Source organism: Triplophysa dalaica, chromosome 25, assembly GCF_015846415.1.
Source record: "Triplophysa dalaica isolate WHDGS20190420 chromosome 25, ASM1584641v1, whole genome shotgun sequence".
In the NCBI taxonomy this organism is placed as follows: Eukaryota; Metazoa; Chordata; class Actinopteri; order Cypriniformes; family Nemacheilidae; genus Triplophysa; species Triplophysa dalaica.
The window spans coordinates 8018771-8041345 of record NC_079566.1 but is presented as its reverse complement, the minus strand read 5'-3'; the positions used below and the strand labels follow the sequence as shown (position 1 = coordinate 8041345).

Genomic DNA, 22575 nt, shown 5'->3' with positions numbered 1-22575 from the left:
TTTTCCGTCCCTAAGAGAATTCCTTCACTTTATCCACAAAAGTGGTAAAATCCCTCTCTCAATAAACCGCTGAGTAACACGATGTCCACTCATTTGTTTGCGGTCCTGAAAGGAAGATCGTTGGACTGCTAAAGCCGGCTGAAAGGTCAGACAAAACTTGGTGTAAAACAGAGACAGTGATGCCTTACAAAGCAACGACTGAGATCCTTCTCACACCCTATTTCTCACACAATACTTGAATGGGAGCTTAGAGGGGGAGAATAAAAGAGGGAAGAAGAAAATGGGAGGGGATTCTTTTCAGTTCTTCAAAAGCAACAATAGCCTTTGTCTACAAGGTCCCTCCATTCTTATTGGGGTTACTGAAGGGGATGGGGTGGAGGGGGCGGGTTTGCCATAGTAACAGTGACAAAACAAGCGGGTCCCAGAGCAAGGAGACAGAGAGAGACAAAAAATGCTTCAAATCCGGCAAGAAATCTCTCTATCAATCTCTGCAATTCATCTGAGCGTTCAAGGAAGCAGACAGCGAGCCAAAGAAGGAACGCTTGTGTGAAAGGATGTGTGCAGCTTCACGTGTATAGAAGGAAAAGCTGAGGAAAAACACTTGTTCCTTGGATGGACATTTGGATAAAGATATACCCTCGTTTATTTTTTATTTACTGTTATTGCTGGTGTTGGATATCATGAATGCAGACACTCAGTATGAGGACTCGGTGTCCGTCATGGTTCTGGAGAACATCAAGAACAGACTGCTACATGCCTTCAGAACAACAGCAGAACCGAGAACCTCCACCGGGACGGTTTATCCCACCGGAAAGACTTTCCAAGTGAATGAAGAACTTCGAAGGGCCAAAATTGATGGAGCCATAACATGGTTAAGATCAGAGTTGGTATGTTTTGAACATTAAATGATGCTTTTATAAAATGTCATTGTTGGAATAGTCAACACGTGTTCTTTGTTGGTTGGATGGGAAATATACGCATATAGTTCATCCACCTGTATGTGAGTGTAAATGAATGGCTCATCTGTTGCTCTCTGTTTAACATGCAGCTAGAGATGCGCTCTCAGGACCGACAGCTCGCTCAGACTCTGCTGGGACTTAACAAAGAGATTCAGAGGCTCAGACGGGAGAACGGATGCTTGCTTTCGGAGCCCGACAGCAGCGACCACACAGAGGAGACGTGAATCGGACTTGTGTCATATTGACACACTGGTAAAGAGAGATTTTTAGTATTAGCTAAAGGTAAAGAAAGTATTGTGCATCTTTGGGAGGAATAAGGATGGCTGCCAAAATCAGTGTTTATGACTTTCTATGATAAATGAGCAAATTGTTTGTGATTACAAAAATAGTTTGACAATTTTTATTTTTCCTGGCACTTTGCTAGCACTTTTCTAATATCTTTCAAGTCACTTTCAAGTTTCCTTGTTTCTGCATAATGTTATAATCATCACACAGTTACAAGAAATAAAGTTGGCATAATGAGAATACGTGTATGGAACCTGTAAGGCCTTTAGAAGGTACTGTCAATCATAATTCGTTCTTGTTTATACCCTAAACAACAAAGATGCCTTAAGAAGGCCGGAGAAGATAGACACTGTCTTTTTATGAGCATGTATGGTATAATTTTTTATATTATAAGTTTTTCTAGAATACCCATTTGATGTGTATTTCCACTGAATGTGGGATTTTAAAGCTGTCTGATGTAAAGCACATCACCATTAGTGTAGTAAAATGTCTTTTGTTTGTTGCATGTTGAAATGACAACTCAACACATTATTTGGGATTTTAGTTTTTTATTACTAAAAGATCCGATATCTGGTCATGCTACTTTAAAATGAAAAGATTCAAGTATGTCATATCATTGGTGATATTTGTCCAATAAGCATTACATTATCAGTGAATAGGTTTTCACATCTTCATTACAGAAAAATGTCATGCAACATCAACCCTTTCATCACTACAGCGGACAGCCATTTAAAACAACATTCCTTGTGTAAACATGAGCTTTCATGGCATAGTTGCACATCATCCACTAGTGAATCAACCAATATCATGTCATCATTTTCAGTGGAAAAGTGTGTAAAAAGGTTTAAAACTTGTTTTTCGTGACTTAAGAGCAATAAAAGAAAAAAGAAAACATCCTAACTGGTTGTCATATTTCACATATGAAAGGGTTAAAGTCATGACTGTCAGAATGCAGTTCAATTGTGTTGTAGTGTTTAACTTTATTAAACTACATTCAAAATCTGACAGTCCCTATTTCATTCGCTGCCAGCGGACAGCAGGGTTCATTTACTCACACAAAGACTGTTCTGTATATGATTCAATGACTGTATCAAAGAGAGAGTTGGTCCGCCATGTGAAGTCTTTGCAAGTCATTGACCACATGAAGAGTATTATGTCTCTTAATATTCACAGCCGATTTCATTTATGTGGATGTGTGTCCATACTGACCGTGTAGAGGAATGCTGGATTACGTAACCCTAACAGTAATAAACATATCACGAGGTCAAATTTCCTCGTGTACAGAAAAACACTGTTTATACTCATACATTCGGGTGAACAGATAGCAGCCTATTGCTAGACCTTGTCATTCATCTTTCATGATTCCACTACCATTTCATAAGTTAAAGGGCTCATGGGGTTTGCTTTCATCTTATTACACAAACCTGTTTTTATATTAAAACAAACATACTTTAAGTATTTAAACTTCAATTCATCTAATGTCCCAAGATGGAACAGTGTGCGAGGTTCACTCTGATGGTGTATTGAACAAGCACATCACTGATCTGGATTCAAAGATTTCAGGGCACAGAACTGCGTCTGCTAAATGCCCGTTTGGGCAGATAGCCAAGGGGAACGGGGCTCATACATGTGGCCAAAGAGCAGATGGAAGGATAAAAGCACATTTCTCCAGAGAAGGAGGACACGCTGCTGCCTCCGCCCTCACTTCCTGAGTCCCAGTATGGCTCCACCTCCTCTTCTTCTTCTGTGGCTTTTGCACACTCCTGCTTCAGTTCCTGAATGCCGTCATGGAGATCCATCAGCTGGCGAATCAGAACCTGGTCCTGAGAACGCATCTCCATCTACAAAGCAGAACATTCAATCTTTTAACTTTTTGATATTGGTGTAAAAATAAATCGTGTTAAATAATGGTCAAATAATTGAAAATAAAGAGTATTTTAAAGAGTAGCCTATGTTGGACACAACAACACATTCAGTTTGTCAGCTAGTGAAGGCAACAACACACTTTACAAATACACTCAAACAAACTTCAGCAAAAAAAATATAACCTCAACAAAATTGCAATATTCACACTCAAAGGGTTTATGGTTTCAAAAATAAGCCATAACATTCTTTAACATTCCAGGATATTGTACTTTTAAGAACCCTTGACTTAAGCTTCTTTGTGAAACCAAAACTGTTTCTTATATGCATTGTTCTGAGGAATTTATCTTTTTTTATTTTATTTTTTTTATTAAATTTCAGTGAATTTGTGCTTAAAAAATCTGCCAATGGGGTAAGTAAAATCATCTTGAATTAAGGTTTACCTTTTTCTCAGTCACTCAATTCAAGAATTTTTTTCTTACCCCATTGGCAGATTTTTTGCTTGCTTTAAGCACTTATTTCATATTGAAATTTCATATTTTTTTCCCAAAACAAGACTTATTTTCTTAGGTCATTTTGCTCATCATGAAAATGTGTCTTGATTCAGGAATTTCTAGACATTTTGACTGGAAAACAAGAAAAAAAGACTAAGTAAGAAAGTCATTTTTTGCAGTACAGTTATGACATTAAAGGACTCTTAACAAAACGATCTGTTTAAAGTCAAATTCAAAGTTATAATAATTTCCACCAGATTTCAGCACCTCAAGTTTAAGGTATTACGCTGACTGAGATCTTGCATTTGCATTCACCAATGCAGCAGCTTAAAGTATTTGAGTCGGGTAATGTTTTTTTCAGATGCAAATGTCTCTCCTTCTTTCTCTTCTTTGTATCGGAGACTGTGGCAGTCTAACTGGATGCTGTGAAAGAAAATAATATCCTGTATTCCTGAACATGTCACGAGTCTATCTGACTGCGCAAAGAAACAAACAAAGAGCATTCCCGCCCAAAAATGTTCTCTATTCACTGCACAGCTAGACATCTGATGAAACCTCATGTCTGATGCTGTTAAGCAAAATAAACTAAATGAAAGAGAAATGCGCATTTCGTATTCTTTTTCACTATGAGTTTCCTTTTTCATTGTAGCATATTGAGGTGGCTTCAGAAGACTGATGTTTTTAATATGATTTTCTATAGGAAAAAACAAAACTGTTTACATGGCGTGATCAAGGATACAGATCTTTTGGAACCATAAATTGTGTATACACATTGCATTACATCTAAAATGAACGATAATGTTTTAGCCGTGTCATGACCCCTTTAAGGCTAAAAAACGAGCAACAATGGGACCACTGGGCAGACATGTTTCCCCCCTCTTTCACTGAAGTGGAATAAATGAGACGTGCAACAAACAAAACAGTAAACAGCCCAATGGCATTTACACAGACTGAATTATAGTAATGTAAGCATGGTCAAGATCAACTCAGTTATGACATTAATAACATTTGAAATCCCTATTTTTAAAGCCTGATATCTACACTCTAAAAAATGCTGGGTTATTTGTTTAACCCAACAGCTGGGTTGAGCCTGTTGGGTCATTTTGTTGGGTTATTTTCTTAGTGTTGGGTCATTTTTTGAGTAACCCAAACGCTGGGTTACCAGTCTGGTCCAATTGAGTGACAGTTGAGAGAGTAAACCCCTCCCACTCCTCTACGCATCAGACAAACTCTACCTTCGCGGGCATTTTGATCCACTTCATCTCGGAAAGCTGTTATTCGGAGAATAAAAGGTATGTTTTACGAGTTTTTAATGTATAAAACTATTACTGTAAAAAAAATGCAAAAGTATGCAAAATTTGGCTGTTCGCATTAGGTTTGAAAGTAACGTTACAATCTAGCTTCGTTAGCTTTGGATAGCTAGTCTGTAACGTTATGCCCACGTTGTTCTAATTTACAGCTTTTTAATCATTTAAACTTCATTTTTGGTGAACATTTCCTCTGAAATGTGTGACTTGTGTGAGTCAGTAACTTACGCATCTTGATATTAGTTTAAGGTCGACACGAGAGCGTCGTGCCAAAAGCAAACATCCAGCTCATTTTTTTTATAAATACCGCTAATGTTCGGTGACGGAACTTAGATTTAAGAGTCTTTTAGACGAGAATGTAGTTGTTAAGAACTCAAATACGTGATTTATATATAAACATAACGCCTCTTTGAGATTTTGTTAAGACGCTGTCGGAGGTGTGAGCTTCAGGCTGTCAGCGGTCGTGGCTCCGTGGAGAGCAGCTCTATCTCGGCCATTGCCTCGGGAGTAGCCGCTCTTATAACGTTAGTGGTTAACCGTGAGATATAATTAATTTTGGGTATATGAGACGAACAATTGATGCTCTTTTTAGACTTCTACTTATTCCCGAGTGTGTCGAATTAGTGAAGGGTTGTTTTAACGTTTATAATATTATTTTTTTAAGACTGTATTTCACTTTCTGTACTATATCCCACTCTTCTTCCCCCCCCCCCCACTGACAGCGTGCAGAATAACAGCTAATATTAATGGATCATTCTATTCAAGAGAATGTCAACTGGAACTTGGATGTTTTCATAACAGTCTTAAAGGTAAACATTATTTAGGTAAAATGTTAATGTACTTCTTTATATGTTTATTATAATCCATTGTGCTCTGGTTAGGCCAGTTTCCTTACATTCTTCTCTTGTCTCTTTTCTTGTCTCTTTATAGATGAACAAATTGATAAAGAAACCCTCCTGCTGGACATCCACTTCCAAAAGTGCACGCCACACTGTTGTCTACAAACTCCCAGGAAAAGAATCCTCTTTAGTAAGACTGCTCCGTGGATATTTTAGGTTAAGCAGTGCTGAAACCGAAAGAACTAACACTATTGAAAATGTTTTGTGAGTTTATATGAAGAGGAAAGTTACGGTGTCCCTTTTTCACATCCATAACGCTTGTTTATTTCTTTTTTTATAGAAAACTTGTGCATAGATTTATATTTTATCATATAAATGCGGTTCTATCAACAAGGGTTTAGTAAAATACTTTTTATAGTGTTTTGAAGTGTTAAGTTGTCTAACTATTTATATTTACTTGTGCCACTTTAATAACCTTGTTAAATGTATATGTTAAAATCTAAACTAATGTAATTTATTGAAGTTAATTTTCTTTAAATATGTATAAACATACATTTCATCAAAGTGTTTTATATGCCATTTTATTGTTCATTGAGCATAACATATTGCATGTTTTTATGAATTCCTTTTGTCTTGCATTTTGATCCTTAATAAAACTTTTGATTCTTACTGATGCCTCGAGTATTCCTCTGTGATTTTGTTATTATTATTTTTAAACATTTCGGGTTTGTTTTAAACCATCAATGTAATTTTTAAGCAAAAGTTGATTTAAATAAAACAACCCAGCATGTTGGGTCAAAGATTTAACCCAACTGGCTGGGTTAAAATAACCCAACGCTGGGTTTGTCCATATTTGACCCAACGTTGGGTTACCAAAATAACCCAAATTGGGTAGTTTTAACCCAGCCTTTTTTTAGAGTGTAAGCTTTAAGTTTTCTCTAAGTAATCTTTTTTGTCATGAGTGTATATCTTTTTGTTTCATTTAAGTGTAAATAAAAATAAAATAAAATAGAGATCATGTAAAATAAACGAAAGCCTGCTGACATCATCAAGATGAAACACTTTTTAAGGATCTACATTAAAAATCACAGAACTATGGAAATGATCAACATTAACCAATGACACATTTAAAACGATCCTCCTTATAAAAGCTTCTTGTAGTGTCTTTTGTGTAGAATGTTGCCATGACAAGTCACCAGTACAAAGGTTTTAAATGCCAAGCAATATATCTAATGGAGAATGGCCCTGCTTAGAATTTAACCCTTGAGTGGTTGTAACGGTCACAACATGCATGTTAATTACATGATGGCCATAACTATTCATGAGAGAATAAAACAAGTTGACGTTTGTTTTTATCGAAGCTGAAATGACCTGCACCTATGACAATAGACATACAAGTATCATTGTCACTTACACAAACACACATGTATTGCTTAGACCACCTAGGACATCACATTATTGAAAGTAAAAAAATTGAATTTATGCATGATTCATATTAAGATAAAGAAACAGCAGTAAACATATTCATTGCCAAAACAATTATTTTTTTATAAGTTTTTGCATCCCTGGGAATCAAACCCCTTAACTTCTGTCATCATTTACTTATTTTACCCTCTTATCATTTCAAACCTGTATGACTTTCTTCTGCAGAACACAAAAGAAGATATTTTGAAAAATGTTGTTAACCGCCACCCATTCACTTGCACTGGTTCTGTGTCCATACAATAAGGTGAATGGGGGCAAGTGCTTTTAGGTAACCAACTTTCTTCAAAATATCAACGTCTATGTTATGCTGAAGAAAAAATTTCATAAATGTTTGAAATGACAAGAGGGTGAGTAAATGATGACATATTCATCTGGTTGAACTTTCACTTTAATAACCATTCAAATATTGCATCTATTTTCAATTTAAGAGGGATGACAAATTTCACTGACGCTATTGCAACATTAAAAATATGATTTATCTTTAGCCTCTTTTAAACTACACTCTAAAAACAGTTGTGTAAAAAATGACAAACTTTGAGTTCAGTTAAAGACTTCAGTGAACAAACAATGTGTTGAAATTTAACATTTAATTTAATTTTTAAGAACGTATGTGAAGTGTAAACATAGGGAAACAAAACTATCCCATGTCTTTTTTTAAAGAAAATCTTACCAGCTCTTTTCTCAGCCAGGCCAGAGCAGTCTCAATGTTAAACCGGTCTGCAACCCTTTCCCCTCTGCACACCTCCTGAGATGCGGTTGAGTCTGTGCACCTCACTGCTGATGCACATTGATCAAAAGAAGAGTCTTTACAGGAGAAATCCCTCAGTCTGGTAAGAACAACTTCCATTGTTTTAAAATTAAATTGCAGCTGATCAACAGAAAGCTTTCTTTTCTAAATCTTCTAGTCAGCTGTAAGATACACAGCTCTGTCACTTTTTTAATTTTCTATCACCGATCTTCACTACCAGCTGAGTCCGCTCTGGGACTGACACTTAAAGCACACCCCTCCCTCCCAGCAGTCCCATAAATGCTCACACAAACGTGCTCATTTTGCATTCAATAAAAGTCAGTATTCATGTGCGAGTGAATGACGTAGAAAATGACGTCAGCCCTGCCTATAGTGCTTTGTTATTTTATGCACATGAACAAATGACGTTCGGATGTGGTGTTGCCATGGCTTTCCAAGAAGTACTAGTGAAGACAACTGGTGTCTATGGAATGTCCTTGGCAGTATCTGGAAAGTAAATGGCAAACACTAAGTGGACTTCTGGTCATCTGTTTTGGGAACAGGTAGACATGCATAAACAAGGAGTCATTACTACTGATACAATTTATTCTTTGATGTTTAATTGACAAATGTTAGTTATAACCATCCTAGTGAGGTTATTTTTCCTCTCACAATAGTCAGAGCTATTCGTCAAACTGTCTATGAGGGGAAATTAAACTCACAGCTTTGTGAACCCTTTATTTAAACTCTGACGAACACGACTGCCCAGGCAGCCATGTGGAGCCACATGCTGCCGTGTGCTCCTTGTTTCCTCTAGCAACCGGCACAAATAAACAATACAATTAAAGTCGGGATAAAAATAGACGTGACATAATTAAAGCTTAATATACACCCATAGATCAAAACAACTAAGGTTTTTAGATGTTTATCTGACAGAGGCTTTTCTAAAAGACAGAATGGGACCAATTCTTTTTTTAGTAATTAAACACGAGTCAAATTGAACATCCTTCTAGTGCTCTGTTGGCCAAATAGTATCCAAATGGGACCATCCATCACTCCTATGCCAAAATAATCTAACTTTAAACTAAAGTAGCTCTCGATGCAATACATAAATCAAATGTCTTACATCATATACAACCTTTTGTTCAATTTTAGACTTTGGAAGACTGACACATTTTTGGAGATGAGATCATGAGAGCCTAAAGATTGGAGGCTGCAACACCCTCTCGTGGTAAGAAAGCACACAAGTCCAATAAAAGCCCCATTTATATTTACATTCTTAATGTCCCAAATCTTTAACATTTACCATAAAAGAGTTTTCCCAATTCACCCTAAACAAAAATGAGTATTATCACTGGATAATTTATTTCCACACATAAAGCTCACTCTACAAATACACGATATCTCAACCTGAATTCTGAATTTCCACAAAACTTGTTTATTAGTCAAACCAAGCTGATAAATATGGATGGTCACTGAAACGTCTATACAATAAATGACATTCTTTAAAATATGAAAGTGGTGTTTGACTCTAGGCAGTTGCGGGGTTTGAGTTGACTGCTGCTGTTTCTCCCCCAGCAATCTTTCGTTTCTTGTGCCGACTCCTCTTTTTTTTCTCTCCTTCAGTCTTTTTAGGCGGTTGTTGCATTGGTTTCGTCTTTTTCTTCAGGCAGCTTAGAGGGTTTGGGTTGTTCGATTTTCTTTTGCGTTTCTTGCCTCTTTTCTCCTCGCCATCTTTGCCGAGGCCCTGCTTCTCTTTAAGACTCTGGATGCTTTTTTGTTGGGATGAGCTCACTATTTCACCCTGCTGAACAGCTTCTACGTGCTTCAGTGTAGAAGCAGAGGGTTTGTCTAGAACAATGGTGTTCAGGATAATGTAGAGCAGGGGAACCCCTGGGATCTTTTTCAGGGATGTAGTTAACTCTTGATCCTAAGAATGAGGATTGCATTATCAGATTTTATCATTTTACATAGTGTTGTACTTAATTTACCATTCTACAGAAGTACCAACCTGTGTTGCAATGAAGTAGTGATGGGGATTTGTCTCCCCAAGCATTGAAAGCAAACACTGTGACGCAGGTAGTGGTTCTTTGGTGTGTGTGCAGTTCCTAAGTTGAAATCTCTGTAAAATGAGTTTTGCTCCATACAGTTCCTTCGGTAGAGACTCAAGTTCCTTCAGTGCACAGCTGCAAAGAACGGAGCAAACACGTCACCACATCACATATTGAACATTAAAAAACCTAAATTACAATATTATAAACTTACTTTGTGGTACAGAGGTGAACCTCTCCCATGAGATACTTCGGCAACTGTTCTTTAATTTGTATCTTATTCTTCAGCGCTGCTTGACAAAATGTCCCATCTAGTAATACTTGGAAAGGTTGCCGAAAGCTGAAGTTGTACTTATAGAAAATGATGCTTTTCTTCGCATGCTTCTGACGTTTTATCTTCATTGTGACTCTTTAATAGCCAATTATGAACTTAGACAGTTAGTACGATAATATCTGAAGAATATCGTAAATAAAATCGAAACAAATAATCTTCGCAATTCTTTAAATAATTGGTTTATGGATGTATGTCAATAAAACGACGTGCGGAACTATTCCTCACGCCACAAGCATGGTGCTAACGTTGTAACAGTAAATAGTTACCGGGCGGAAAACGCTTTAATGACTACACAGCACAGTCCAGTTTAATTAATTATTTAAGTCCAGTTTAATTTAATAATGCTTTTTATAAATTACCATCTCTAATATTCAAATAATTTAAAAACAATTTGATCCAGATATCCCGAATTGTGTTGAATGACTCACTCTAGGAACCGTACACTATGCTTTATGTTTCCCCGACTCTGATCGCAGCTGCACGCTCACCGGAAGTCGCTTGTTTAACGGCGTAATTTCTCTGGAACCGCTCAAAGATGTCATCTCGAAATGAAACCGGGTCTGGAAGAACCCTGGACTTTCCTGTCAAACAGATCCAGATCGACGGACTGGTGAGATATTGTGTAACTAAATCACTGTACAGAAAGTATATTAAAACGGTCCCAGATCAGTTTGTTGTTCACTTGCATGCCAATGAAAGGCTGGTCAGCCTGCTGTCAAACTAGACATATCATTGCCATTCATTCATTCAATATATTTATATTTACACAATATAGATATTCAGTGACTATATATTTATAATCGTGTCAGTTTGAATCCTAAAGTTGGCTGTAAGGGAAGCACGTGCAAATAGTAGACAGTTTACAATGTTTTTTTGTCCATGTAGTGTTCAATCTCTATCAAGTTCTTTAACAATTGAAAGTAAAACATGTTTGTAAAGAGTTTTAGGTGCGGGGTTTGTTTACCTCTTTATAGAATCATTGAGTTTCTATATAACGTCAGATGATTTGATTTATATTTACAGTTGAATAAGGGACATGCTTTTTCTTTCTAAACATGAGAGAAAGTTCACATTGTTGCTCAAAAATTACACCCTTGTTCATTTTTACCATAATAATTCAATTACGTAATTTTAAGTCATTGCATTCCATTGACATCCGCCTTGTTATAATCTTCTATAATCACTTAATTTTTGCATACTTGATTGAAATCCTTCCCAGCAGTTTAGTCAGCAGATTTGTGTTAAATAAGATTTGTTTTCATAGTTAACCTGATGCAGTACTACAGAGCCTTACGTTCGTTCAGAGCCTTACAATTTTGCTGAACAAAATCTCAGTTCAGTTCCATGTGATCGAAGTAATAGGAATCATCCCACCAACTTTCTCTCCTCACTCCCTGCTACTGAGGGTTCATGGGCCAAATGTTGTGAGAGCGCAGAAACTTGTTTTCGGTTTGTTTTGGGAGCGCTGTCATACAGAACGTTCCACTTTTGTAGTTTTTAGGCCGTAGCCCAGGAAAAACTATTCCCTATAGATGCCTCGAGCAATGCTGCCATCGATGATTTCATTGATTTTCCATCCAGTTGCCTTGTAGGCTGTTTTTTAGTCTTTACTAAAACTCGGCTCACTGTTTTCTGCTGGTTGGAGCTCTTGAATGATTTTCTGTCTGTGGGCTTTTCAGCACATTCTCTGCAGTCTCCTGGCGCTCAGACCGCAGGCATTGATGTTTAATACGCCTGTTTGCGGATTCACAGCTGAAGCGTTTGTTCTGAGCAACATTCTAGCTTCTTTAAGGTTTTGTTTTGTTTGTATTTCCCCTGAGTTGAGCGAATGATGCACGCATACCCTCACGCACTCGTGCGTCGCCGGGACTTTCGATTGTTCTGTTTTTGGCTCAGCAGACATCATCTTTCGTTGTGTTTCCAGCTCTCTGCAAGCAGAAACTTGTATACAGACATGGATGATGGATGCCAAATAATAACTTGGTTCTTTCTCTCAAATTTCTCCTGTTAAATGATTTCTGAGCGGTAGTGGCACTTTTTTAATACATTTTTAGATTGATTCTCATCTTGATAACCCTTCACAGCAGTGTTTTTCAACTTTCCAAAGAAAGAAAAGCATGTTTTTATACTCTTTCTTGTTAAATTTTCATTTCCATTTGACAATAGTGGCTGTTTGGACAGAATAAGGATTTCTGGGATTGCATTAACGGAATAGTTAAAATTCATTTTATTTTCGTTTACTACCTTTATGTAATATCCAAATGTGTATGACTTTCTTTCTTAGGCAGTACACAAAATAAGATATTTTGAAGATTGTTTGTAACCACATTCAACTTTTATTGTATGAGCATAATGAGACATTTTTATAAATTTATTTTTTGTGGTTACAGGTTTTAAACAAAATGAGGGTAAATAAATGACAGACTTTTTTTTTTAAGTGAACTACCCCTTTAACATATATAGAGGAAGCTGTTGGCAATACCTAGCCCTAAAGAGAGCTGCAGAGATGAAGTGTTTCCGTAGGCCCACCCAGAAGTTAGTGCTGCAGTGGTTCCCTGACCGTTTGGATTGTCCCATAGACTTTTGGTAGATCTCAAAAAAGGTTTATGATGTTTTGTCTATTAAGATAATCTTTACAAATGAACACAACATTTGTTACATTTGAAGCCGAGATACAATCGGCAAAACTAAAAAGCTAACAGGATGCTATAAACAGACTACACTTAAGGTCGCTCGATATCAACGTCAACACCACAAAGCCTCCAACAACTCTTTCAATCTTTAATAAAAATGCGTTCCCATGTAAGTAATATCTTCGTGAATCAGCAATGGAGCTTCACAATCTCACAACAGAAAATGTTTATCCATTTCGAATTCAATGTTTTTTTAGCTGTTCTTCTACTATTTCTAGCCACATATTATTTTCTCAAGGCAAGGAATTTACAGGTTATTGTAAAAAATCAGATTTTGTTGTCATTGATATTCAATTACTTTATGCTAATCCTCCCCAGAGAGCAAAGCAGCGGCTTAAGAAGACAGGATAGAGGAAGACCCTGATATGAACCATCTACTGCATTTTAATATTTGCTTCAGCCACCTGAGTGTCAGGCATTATTGCAGTGCCCTATTTTGTAGACGTGCGGTTTACAGAGTTTTTTATATGAATACAAATAATCTAAATGTATAAAGCAGGTGGATTAGAGAGGCTACTGCTTCGGGGTGGGTAAGCAGCTTAAACGGAGAGCTCTACAAATCCCTTCCAGGGATATGTATCTCCTCGGCGCTCCCTCTCTCCCATTCACTGATATGTGAAACTCTTTATTTTGTTGACCTTAAAGCTAAGCACTTTTTATGCAGTCTGAAATAAAGTCTGCTTATGCATGAAAATTATATCAGGTCATTTTTACAAGAGGAGTTATTTCTTGTGTGCAGAAACAATTTAAAACAGATCTTTTTCATAGTCTATATTTGCATTATTGATTGAAAGTTGAGTTTTTACTTATACTTGTTACTTCTAAATCACATGCAGTTTTACAGATACTATTATGCTTTTTAATTTAACAGATTATACAAAGAATGTTGGTGGTTTTGTTGTTTGTTTGTGCTTTTGTTAGTGTTGCATTTACTGTATTAGCAAATCACGGCAAATGCTTGAACTGGTTGGAATCCATAGTGAAAGAGAGCGGTCAACAGGGGGCGCCAGTGATCCACAGAAATTCCTGAAGTGTGTCACATTTGACTTCTAGCACATCGCACAACTTTATATCTTCTCAGACGAGAGCTTAGGGCAGTAGGGACGAAAGATTTTCAGATGGGCTGTAGGGACCAGCACTCAATGCCCGCCACAGTCTCACTTGAGATCCCCGGTGGCTTCTGCTTGTGTTTGGAATCGCTCTCTTTTAGACAGCAATGCAACTGACTTTCAAAGTGCAAAATGTCAGTTACGTTGCTGTCTTTAAGCTTCTAGGTGCATGCTTGGTAGTGCACACTTCTTTTTTAATGACCTAATTGTGTTCTCCAATGATATTACACGGTGTCAAGGAGAAAATAAGTCTTTTGATTTGCTCCAGATATGATCTGTTTTTTTACACAACTTGTTTGTGTTTTCTCAAATTTTCTCTTCGATACACTAGTAACTGTTTTTTATTCTGCAACAAAGCAGTAGTGCACACTTTGTAGCGCACACTTTGTATACAACTAGTTTAGTACAGTTTAATTGTTTGTACTGCAACTATGCTACATGTTAAATATTGTGATGACTTTTCTGACCAACAATTTAGTTGCAGATCTTATTGCCTAAAGGTCCAATCTCTTTCTCCAAAGAAGCGGAAACATGACGACTATAGACAGTACGGTCTATACATTGTTTACCTGAAGCAAATAAAGGAGCATATCTCTCTTTCCCTGATGCCATACCATGTGTATTTAACATACTTTCTTTACAAAAACAAATGTGTTGTCGTATATAGGATTTATATGGTGAAGCTTAAAATAGCACACACATCCGCTGTTAAAGTAATCTAAATCCAATTTTAGTTAGTTAATTCATCTCTACTGCAAATGATTAATCTTTTGAGCTCATTTTGCAAAATTGAAACTTTAATAAACATATCAGAGTGCTAAAATCAAATATGGCTGCATATCGATAACTTCATATCTCATTGGTTGTTTTCATCACAAGACACACAAGAACCAATGGCATGTAACCTGTCATTGTGATGATGTGCCTTTCAGTTGAATTATTGGGTATTAGGGACACATTGGTTCACAGCTCACTGATAGCCTTCGGGGTGGTTCTCAACAACACAATCATCCACTTGTTCACAGTCACAGCTGAAATATGACTCGTCTCACTTCTTCCCACTAGAAACGTGTGCTGTCTAGCATCAAGGGTGATGGAGGCCTGGTTTAGCGTGAATAAAGCTACCTCTGGAGTCCTGCCTAATAGCCTAAGTGCTCGTATCGGAGGCTGTCAGTATTATTGATAATCAGATGGCAAGCCACCAATACTGCCATCAACTGACAACCAAGAATTCAAAACCCCTGCCAGCCTACCATCATTCATACCCCTGCATCTCCGTAAGGCCATTATGGGCTTGAATAGTTTGCTGTCGGGTTCCTGAGGTTCTTATAATTATGTATGTTCTGTAAGTAAAATTGGAACCGTGGTGACGGTCAATTTCGCTAATATAATTGTTTGGACAAATTCATCAATCCAGACAGGTTCTGTCAGCTTTTCTGTAAGACTTTCTTCTTCTGCAGAACACAAAAAAATGAAGAATGTCGGCAAGCGAACAACTGCGGTAGCTCTTCACTTCTATTGTATAGACACAAAACCAAATCAAGTCAAGTAAATGACGACAGAATTTTCCTGTACTTTTTAATTGATTTAATACTGTGTTGTCAAGGGGGGTAATGTTGAAGTGACCTAATACAACTATTTCTTCCAAACATCCTTAAAAAAAAAAAGTTTGGACACTTCTTGGTCCTGCTGCCTGCTACGTAGGTATACCCAGACATTGAAGATCTTCCACTGTGTATTCTAACTGTTGTGGTTGTAAAAGTCATTTTGGCTTCGGAAAATTGCTTCCAAGCACATGCTGGAGATGAGGCTTTGGAAATGAATGGATCGTGTTGTATTGCTTTTTTCCCCCTATTGGTTCTTTAATCCCGTTCAAGCATTGGTAAACTTAAGCACAGACCTGTGCTAAAGGACATGGAAGGAGATTCTTATTAACGACGTCTTTCCTTTCGTGCCCCACTAACCTTTCAGTACTGGTCTGACGAACAAAGCATACCAGTTTATGAGCATCTCTAACTTCTTTTTTTAACCTGAGAATGTTTTTGCATGGAACTACATTTTAAATAAGGCCATGCCTGTTGGTGGTCACATTTGAAAATCCATTATTGTGTAAGGTACTGCCCTCCTGGACTCCTGGATCAATACTGCTTTGTCGGCAGATTTGAGAGACCGCTCTGCTCGGCTGAAGATGAATTAGATTTTTCTATAAAAACGTGAAGCTTCGCTCTGCTATTGAGCTTATCTCCGGGCGTGTGGGATGCTGTGCTCTTCACCTGTGGTATTTTATCCGCCGTTATTGCCACTGTCCTGGGAATACATGGCAGATGCGTTCTGTGCTCATAGGTTTTCTATAGGGGACCTTTCTCACTTTAAATGGTTATGATCTGTTTCATGGTTTATGATTTAAAGATTTAGCTGTTTTTTTATAATTTTGTGAAGTTTGTGATCAATATTTCTTAAAACTTATCATCTATATTGACATATTCGAAAACTTACATTTTATCGTTACTAGTAAAACAACTATAAAGCAGCACAAAAGGGCGAAATTATGTTATGACCAAAAATGTTACATTTTGTGTTTTAGTTGCTTCAAGGTAGCCACCGTTTGCCTATATCACATCCTGATGATGGTTGTGTTTTCTTCAGCACCTGGTCCAGCTCATCAATTAAGTTTTTCGTTTAAGCATAAGCCTCTAAGATCATGATTTATTACGGTTTTGTGAATCATACATTTTTGCTATCAGTTTTCGTACTATTGATTTGCAGATGTTCAAGCCTGTGTGTCTGCGTGTTTCAGGTGGTGCTGAAGATCATCAAGCATTACCAGGAGGAAGGTCAGGGCAGTGAAGTGGTACAGGGTGTGCTGCTGGGGCTGGTGGTGGAGGACAGACTGGAGATCACCAACTGCTTCCCCTTCCCTCAACACAATGATGATGATGCTGATTTTGATGAAGGTGAGGAACTAAAGATTCAATTCATTAATAAATTATTAGTACTATTGTTTTCTAAAGTATTTAGAGGTTACATAGGAAGGACGACTACTGTCAGCTGGCCCAAAGCTCTCTCATCTCTCTGGCGTCAGGGCCGTTAGGCCATCTTTATTGTTGAGCCTTCTTGTAGTTTGTCAGGCATTGCACTTCACCAAAAGAGTATTTTATCACATCCACTGAATCTCTCTCTTCAAGCTCCATTTACTGCCTGCCAGCATGGCCATGATCACGAAGGCAGAAAAACGTCACCGTCGATTGCGGCACTAGTAAACGATGAAGTAAATTGGGGTGTAATTCAAAAGAAACTTGTACCGGAGTGCTGGTTTGGGGCTTGGCTTTTATGGGCTTTCTCTTGAGAGCGCTAGCGAGAACGCCTCATCAAGTTCCCTCTGGAGAGGCGAGAGCAGGAACGTTGGGGTCTCGGCATGAGAAGAGACACTGACTGCATGTTGTTTATTTGGATTTTACTACCTGCGAGATCACGGGTATAGCTGGTGTGACAGGCCGTGCGTCATGGGAGGCAGAAAGAGGCAGGAACGCAATATCAAAAGTGTAATGGGCTGTAGAGGTTCAGAAATGAAGGGAGAAACCGAATGAATGTAGACTCTGCTGTAGTTTTGTGAGCTGTCAAGTGTGATGCAAACTTGGATTCTGTTTAGATAAAACTGTGTTTGAATTGCCAGTGTTCAAATATATTCGAATAGTATTTCTTGCTTGGTCGGGCTAGATTTTGTGATTTTTACTTGCGTTTATGGGCTTAAATGGCATTTTAGCTGGAAGTTGTCAGCAGCATGAAGCAAAAGCATTTCTTTGTAAAACAAACATTTGGTGGCAAAAAGTTAACTTCAAAAAGTCTTGGGTTGTTTTGAATCTCCAAAATGTTTACATTTGACCCGACAACCCAGCATAGTTAAATGTATAACCCAAAGGTTGTGTTTGTCCCTTTTTGACCCAACCATGGGTTGAAAATAACCCAGCATGTTTTGGAGCGTACGTGTTTACGTTAAACACCTTTAATAAGCATCTGTGATTTCATTTTTTAATCAAGTACACTACAGGATTTTTCTAATGCGGCATTTTGATATGCAAGGTTTTTAAAGGCGTGGTTCACCAAATAATTAAAATTCTATAATTTACGTGATTTACTCACACTCTTGTCATTTCAAACCTGTAAGACTTTCTTTCTTCTGCAGAACACAAAGAAATATATTTTGAAGAATGACGGTAAATGAACAACTGCGGTACCCCTTCACTACTATTGTATAGACACAAAACCAAATCAAGTCAAGTAAATGATGACATAATTTTTCATTTTTGCATGATTCCCCCTGTACTTTTTAAATGATTGAATACTATGTTGACAAGCTCTTTTTAAATATGTTTTATTGGTTATACATTTGCTAAACATAAAGTGTGACTAATATTAATGCAAAAACACAAATCAGAAAATATGGAGATGGAAGCATTCAGAAGGACAGCAGCAATATGTTTATGTTGCATTTTAGGGCAATGTACCGATAAATAGTTACATACTGTTTTTCTGCAGTGTATAGTTTTTTATTAAAGATGGGGTAACGCATGCAGTTTCTGCAAATCTCATATTAATCTTGAGTACCTATACAGTAGTATTGCATACTTCTTATCATCGAAGAAAAATATTTAGATTGATCAAACTACATTATGCACGTACGCGCTGATACCTAACAAAACACAGACATATGACTTAGTTTGACTTACCGCGTGCCGTTCATTTCTGGCATGTTTTAGCGCTGGGACCGCAAAATCTATCACTTTCAAACGATCTCCAAATCCAGAGTTATATCCACCTTTTATATAACGTTCAGCACCAAAATGCAGTGATCAAACAAACACAGCTAAACTTCCGTCAGCAGAGTGAAGCAGCATTTATGGGTGGGCTCTTTCGTGGGTGTCCTCTTTCTCTCACGCTAGGGTGGGGAATAAAATGGCCAATAAAAGGAATAACATTTCTGTCACGAAACAGGGATCCAGACTTATAAAAAAAATTCTGAAACACGTTTGAGTGCTGGGGAAGTGTATAGAGCACAAGTCCAACTCATTTTTCAACAAGTTGACAATGTTAAGCATGAGAAACCAGCAGGTTAAACAGTGTAATGAAGTCAGAATGCATGAAATACCATGTTACCCCATCTTTAAACTGGGACAAAGCTGAAATGTTTAATGTTTGTACTTATTCTAAACAAGAAGGATTTCTCACTAATGCCTTCATTAACAGCCCAGCGTTACGAGGAAGCGTGCATCACCCATTATACATGGCTCTGCCACTGCCTGTGGTGTCCTCATTTATACTCCTGGTGTGCTATAGGGTTTATTCATATGACCGTGTGCGTCTGAGTGCATAAGTTACCTCTCTCCCAGTTTCAGCTTGTTTTTCTCCTTTCTGTCTTTAGCCTCTAGGCCTGTGCCTGACAGATTATTGCGCCTAATGGATATTTAAACACCCCTCATATGCAAAGCATGAAGCCTGTTTACTGTACTGGCTGCAGAAAGGTGTAAATTTCCTCTTTAATGAGCAGTCGAGGCTCTTTCGCTCGGTTTCCTGCGAGCCATTTCCTTTATTTATTGCTGACTTTTTAAAAGGTGAGTTAGACCTGCCTTCATTTCCTTATTCCGTGTGAGCGTGTCTTGTTCCCACAAGCGTTTTCATTTTCATCTGTTATGAAAACCTACCAGTGACCTGACACGACTTCAGTCAGTCTAGTTCTCTTAACTCAATTTTTTGCGGTGTTTGGCCGTAGCAAACAGACCAGAAGTCTTTCAGGTTGTGGGATTGAGTTTTATCTGATGGAGGAGTGCAGTGCTTCAGAGACTCAAAGGGGAGATGGAACTCCTAAAGAGAGTAATACAAACATTCACAGAGATAAGCTTCAGCTCTGACCTTCGGATTTCAGACAGTTAACAAAACGTTAGATTTAGTTCTTAATGTTTAAATATGGTCATCTTTATTTTTACTTAAAAATGTTTTTATATAAAAGTAAATATTTCTTTATGAATAAAAATATTTGACATATTTTATTGATTTATTATTGAAACATATTTTTTTAAATATTAAACATATCTATTAGAAACCTATAGTCCACAAGTAAAATAGCTAAAGTATTTTTTATGTCTATAATATTTCACATTTAGTAGCAATCAAGGCTGAAAATGGGGAGAACGCGGTGGAGTCCAGGGAGGGAGTTTCGAGGGGGATCAGAGTTTCACCTTAAAATGTAAAGGATTTCCACCTTTTGTCCGTTGTATATCCTCCAAATGCTATGCACATTTGTCTACTGCGATTTCTCTCTCGGTTTTCTGTTTCTAGGGCTTTATCTGAAGAGATTTCAGTCCTTCCTGTTGAAGACAGATTAGCTCTTGTAAGGCCCTCACTGAATCCTTTGCTTTTAGTCTTTACCTGGTCCTGTTATTTCACACTGTCCCATTATTTAATGCTTGTTTGGTTTTGTTAGTTTAGTGTATTGACACAGTCGGCATGTGTTGTTGCTTGTTTTTATTTAGTTTGAGGTGTCTGCTTTGATGCAAAAATGTTTGTCGGCGACCTGATGGTTATATTTTTTAGCTTTCAATATGTAACGGCAAGCTTTAAAATGTTTGAAGTGTTGAGGCGGTGTGATGGAGCAAATGTGATCGTTATTATTCACAGATCACAGTTTGGTCCTCTTGTTGTTTAACGTGAATGCCATTTTCAGGTGCCGTATTGCAATCCACAAGTCACAGTATCTGAATTTCCAGTCCTGTCAACACCACATACTGTTATATCTTTCAGTGTGGCAGACTTATTCAAATTATGTTTTTGCAGCTTGTCAAATGAGTCTTTGCATGGTAACATCTGGGTTAATTATGTTTACACTTACGTTTTTTTATGTTTACTGTCGGGTTGAACTTCATTTGTGCTGTAACTAGATCTTTTCATCGTATTCCAGGTCTGCGATAAAGCAGTCGGTGAGATAACGGCAGATGTTTCTTCAGCCTCTGGTCCACATAAACGCATAGTGTCGCATTGCTTTGCTTTCTCCATCAGCGCTTTTCAAAACAGTCGCTGCTCAGCCATTGTGCCGTTTTCTCCCCAAAGCTTCACCCACAAGACTTTTTCATTAGCAGAATTTATCGCTTGTGGTAATTACCGAACTCTTAAGCCCCATACGGTCGTGCCGCACGTTTAGGGAAAATATCGCACCTTAATGTAATTTGCTTGGGAGAACCTAATTAGCAGCAACTTTTTTAATTCCTCTCGCAGCTCTTAAGAGGGGGTTGCGTCGGTGTTGCAAGGATTCGTACCATGTATAAACAATTATGTAAGTGGATTTGCTCGGCGTAACGTTCAGTATAGCAGAATAGTCTAATTTCCTTCAGCTAAGCATCATGGGACCTCTTCGGTGACGGATTTGAACACAATACAAAGTAAGCAACAGAAAAACACAGTGCACTCAATAATAGGATGAAGTAATCCATTTTTTAATGACTCTGAGCTGGTTTTCAGTTCTGCTTTGTACATTTATACTATACCTTTTTTGTCTAGTCCATCCTGTATTTTAGTGCATTGTGGGATTGCATTAACTAGGGCTGCACAATAATGGGTAAAATGATAATCACGATTAATAACAGCGATTGTTCTTAATTAATCATTGGAGGCAGAAATCGCTGTCGTTATTAAAATGCGATTAATTTTGCAGTTACCCTAAACTGCACAGTTTCCCTAAAATACTAATCCTTAGAATTCCTTTAGGTTAGAAGTGTCTCTGTGATTCCTCACATTTTGGGAAACGGCAAATGACAGATGATTGCATTTGCAGGTTTTGCTGTATTTGTTTGCATGTTATAGGAAACTAAATGCAGAACAACAGTTCCACTCGGGGAGATGACAAAACAGGAAATGGTCTTTTTTACGAATCACAATGCTCACTGACACGCATCCGAATGCTTCATTATCCTTGGTAGTGTTTCTCAATCCTGGTGCAGGGAACATTGCACAATTTCTATGTAGACTAGCTTAATTCAAACTATGGTAATCTGTGTTGGATTGCAGATACATCAAAAATAGATTGTGCTTGGATTGTATAATATGTTACATGCAATCTTACAAATGACTTGTTTTTGTCTGTTTACTTGATGCTGAGGTACTTGTAATGCTGAATAAAAAGATGGCGTCTTCGTTTACCACTAGGTGGCACTATGGGACCTCATAAAAGGACCAACTATTATGTGAGCTCAGTGACTGACTGGATGCAGGGTTTTATCTCATAAACACATAAATAAAACTGTGTATGACTTAAATATTGCAGCTCGGTGCTGTCGGAGGTAATCCGCCAAGCATATTTCCTTTCAGAAAAATTGGGTATTCATTGTGGAAATGATCTTGTTGATAAACTCGGCTTCCAGGCAGAGGCACACGGAGAATGA

At 37.7% G+C, this 22575-nt stretch overlaps 2 protein-coding genes and 1 long non-coding RNA gene across 4 annotated transcripts in view; 2 read left to right on the top strand and 1 right to left on the bottom strand.

Annotated features, from left to right (window-relative positions):
* The first annotated feature begins 4654 nt into the window (after nt 1-4654).
* LOC130415590 (uncharacterized) lies at nt 4655-6337 on the top strand. Its single transcript, XR_008905943.1, has 3 exons — nt 4655-4893; nt 5631-5717; nt 5839-6337. It is a non-coding gene; the product is annotated as an uncharacterized LOC130415590 (long non-coding RNA).
* A 2870-nt stretch (nt 6338-9207) lies between these two features.
* On the bottom strand, nt 9208-10582 carry utp23 (UTP23 small subunit processome component). The gene is made up of 3 exons (XM_056741398.1): nt 10225-10582; nt 9971-10145; nt 9208-9889 (listed from the first exon to the last, which is right to left on the bottom strand). The coding sequence occupies exons 1-3, from the start codon at nt 10410-10412 to the stop codon at nt 9491-9493; spliced, it is 762 nt and encodes a 253-aa protein (XP_056597376.1). The 5' UTR covers nt 10413-10582; the 3' UTR covers nt 9208-9490.
* A 238-nt stretch (nt 10583-10820) lies between these two features.
* eif3hb (eukaryotic translation initiation factor 3, subunit H, b) overlaps nt 10821-22575 on the top strand; it is a 39923-nt gene continuing 28168 nt past the window's right edge. The window contains exons 1-2 of one of the 2 annotated variants that reach the window (XM_056741396.1): nt 10821-10954; nt 16944-17100. In XM_056741396.1, coding sequence (XP_056597374.1) covers nt 10880-10954; nt 16944-17100 — 232 coding nt within the window. In that variant the 5' untranslated portion in view covers nt 10821-10879. Of the gene's footprint in view, nt 10955-16315; nt 16425-16943; nt 17101-22575 lie in introns of those variants that run through there. The other variant, XM_056741397.1, reaches the window with a different exon arrangement.

Coding starts and splice junctions, on each gene's coding strand:
- utp23 (XM_056741398.1), bottom strand. CDS start 10,412: ATGAAGATAAAACGTCAGAAGCATGCGAAGAAAAGCATCATTTTCTAT. Junction 10,146..10,224: donor GTTCACCTCTGTACCACAAA/GTAAGTTTATAA, acceptor CGTTCTTTGCAG/CTGTGCACTGAAGGAACTTG. Junction 9,890..9,970: donor ACTACTTCATTGCAACACAG/GTTGGTACTTCT, acceptor CCTCATTCTTAG/GATCAAGAGTTAACTACATC.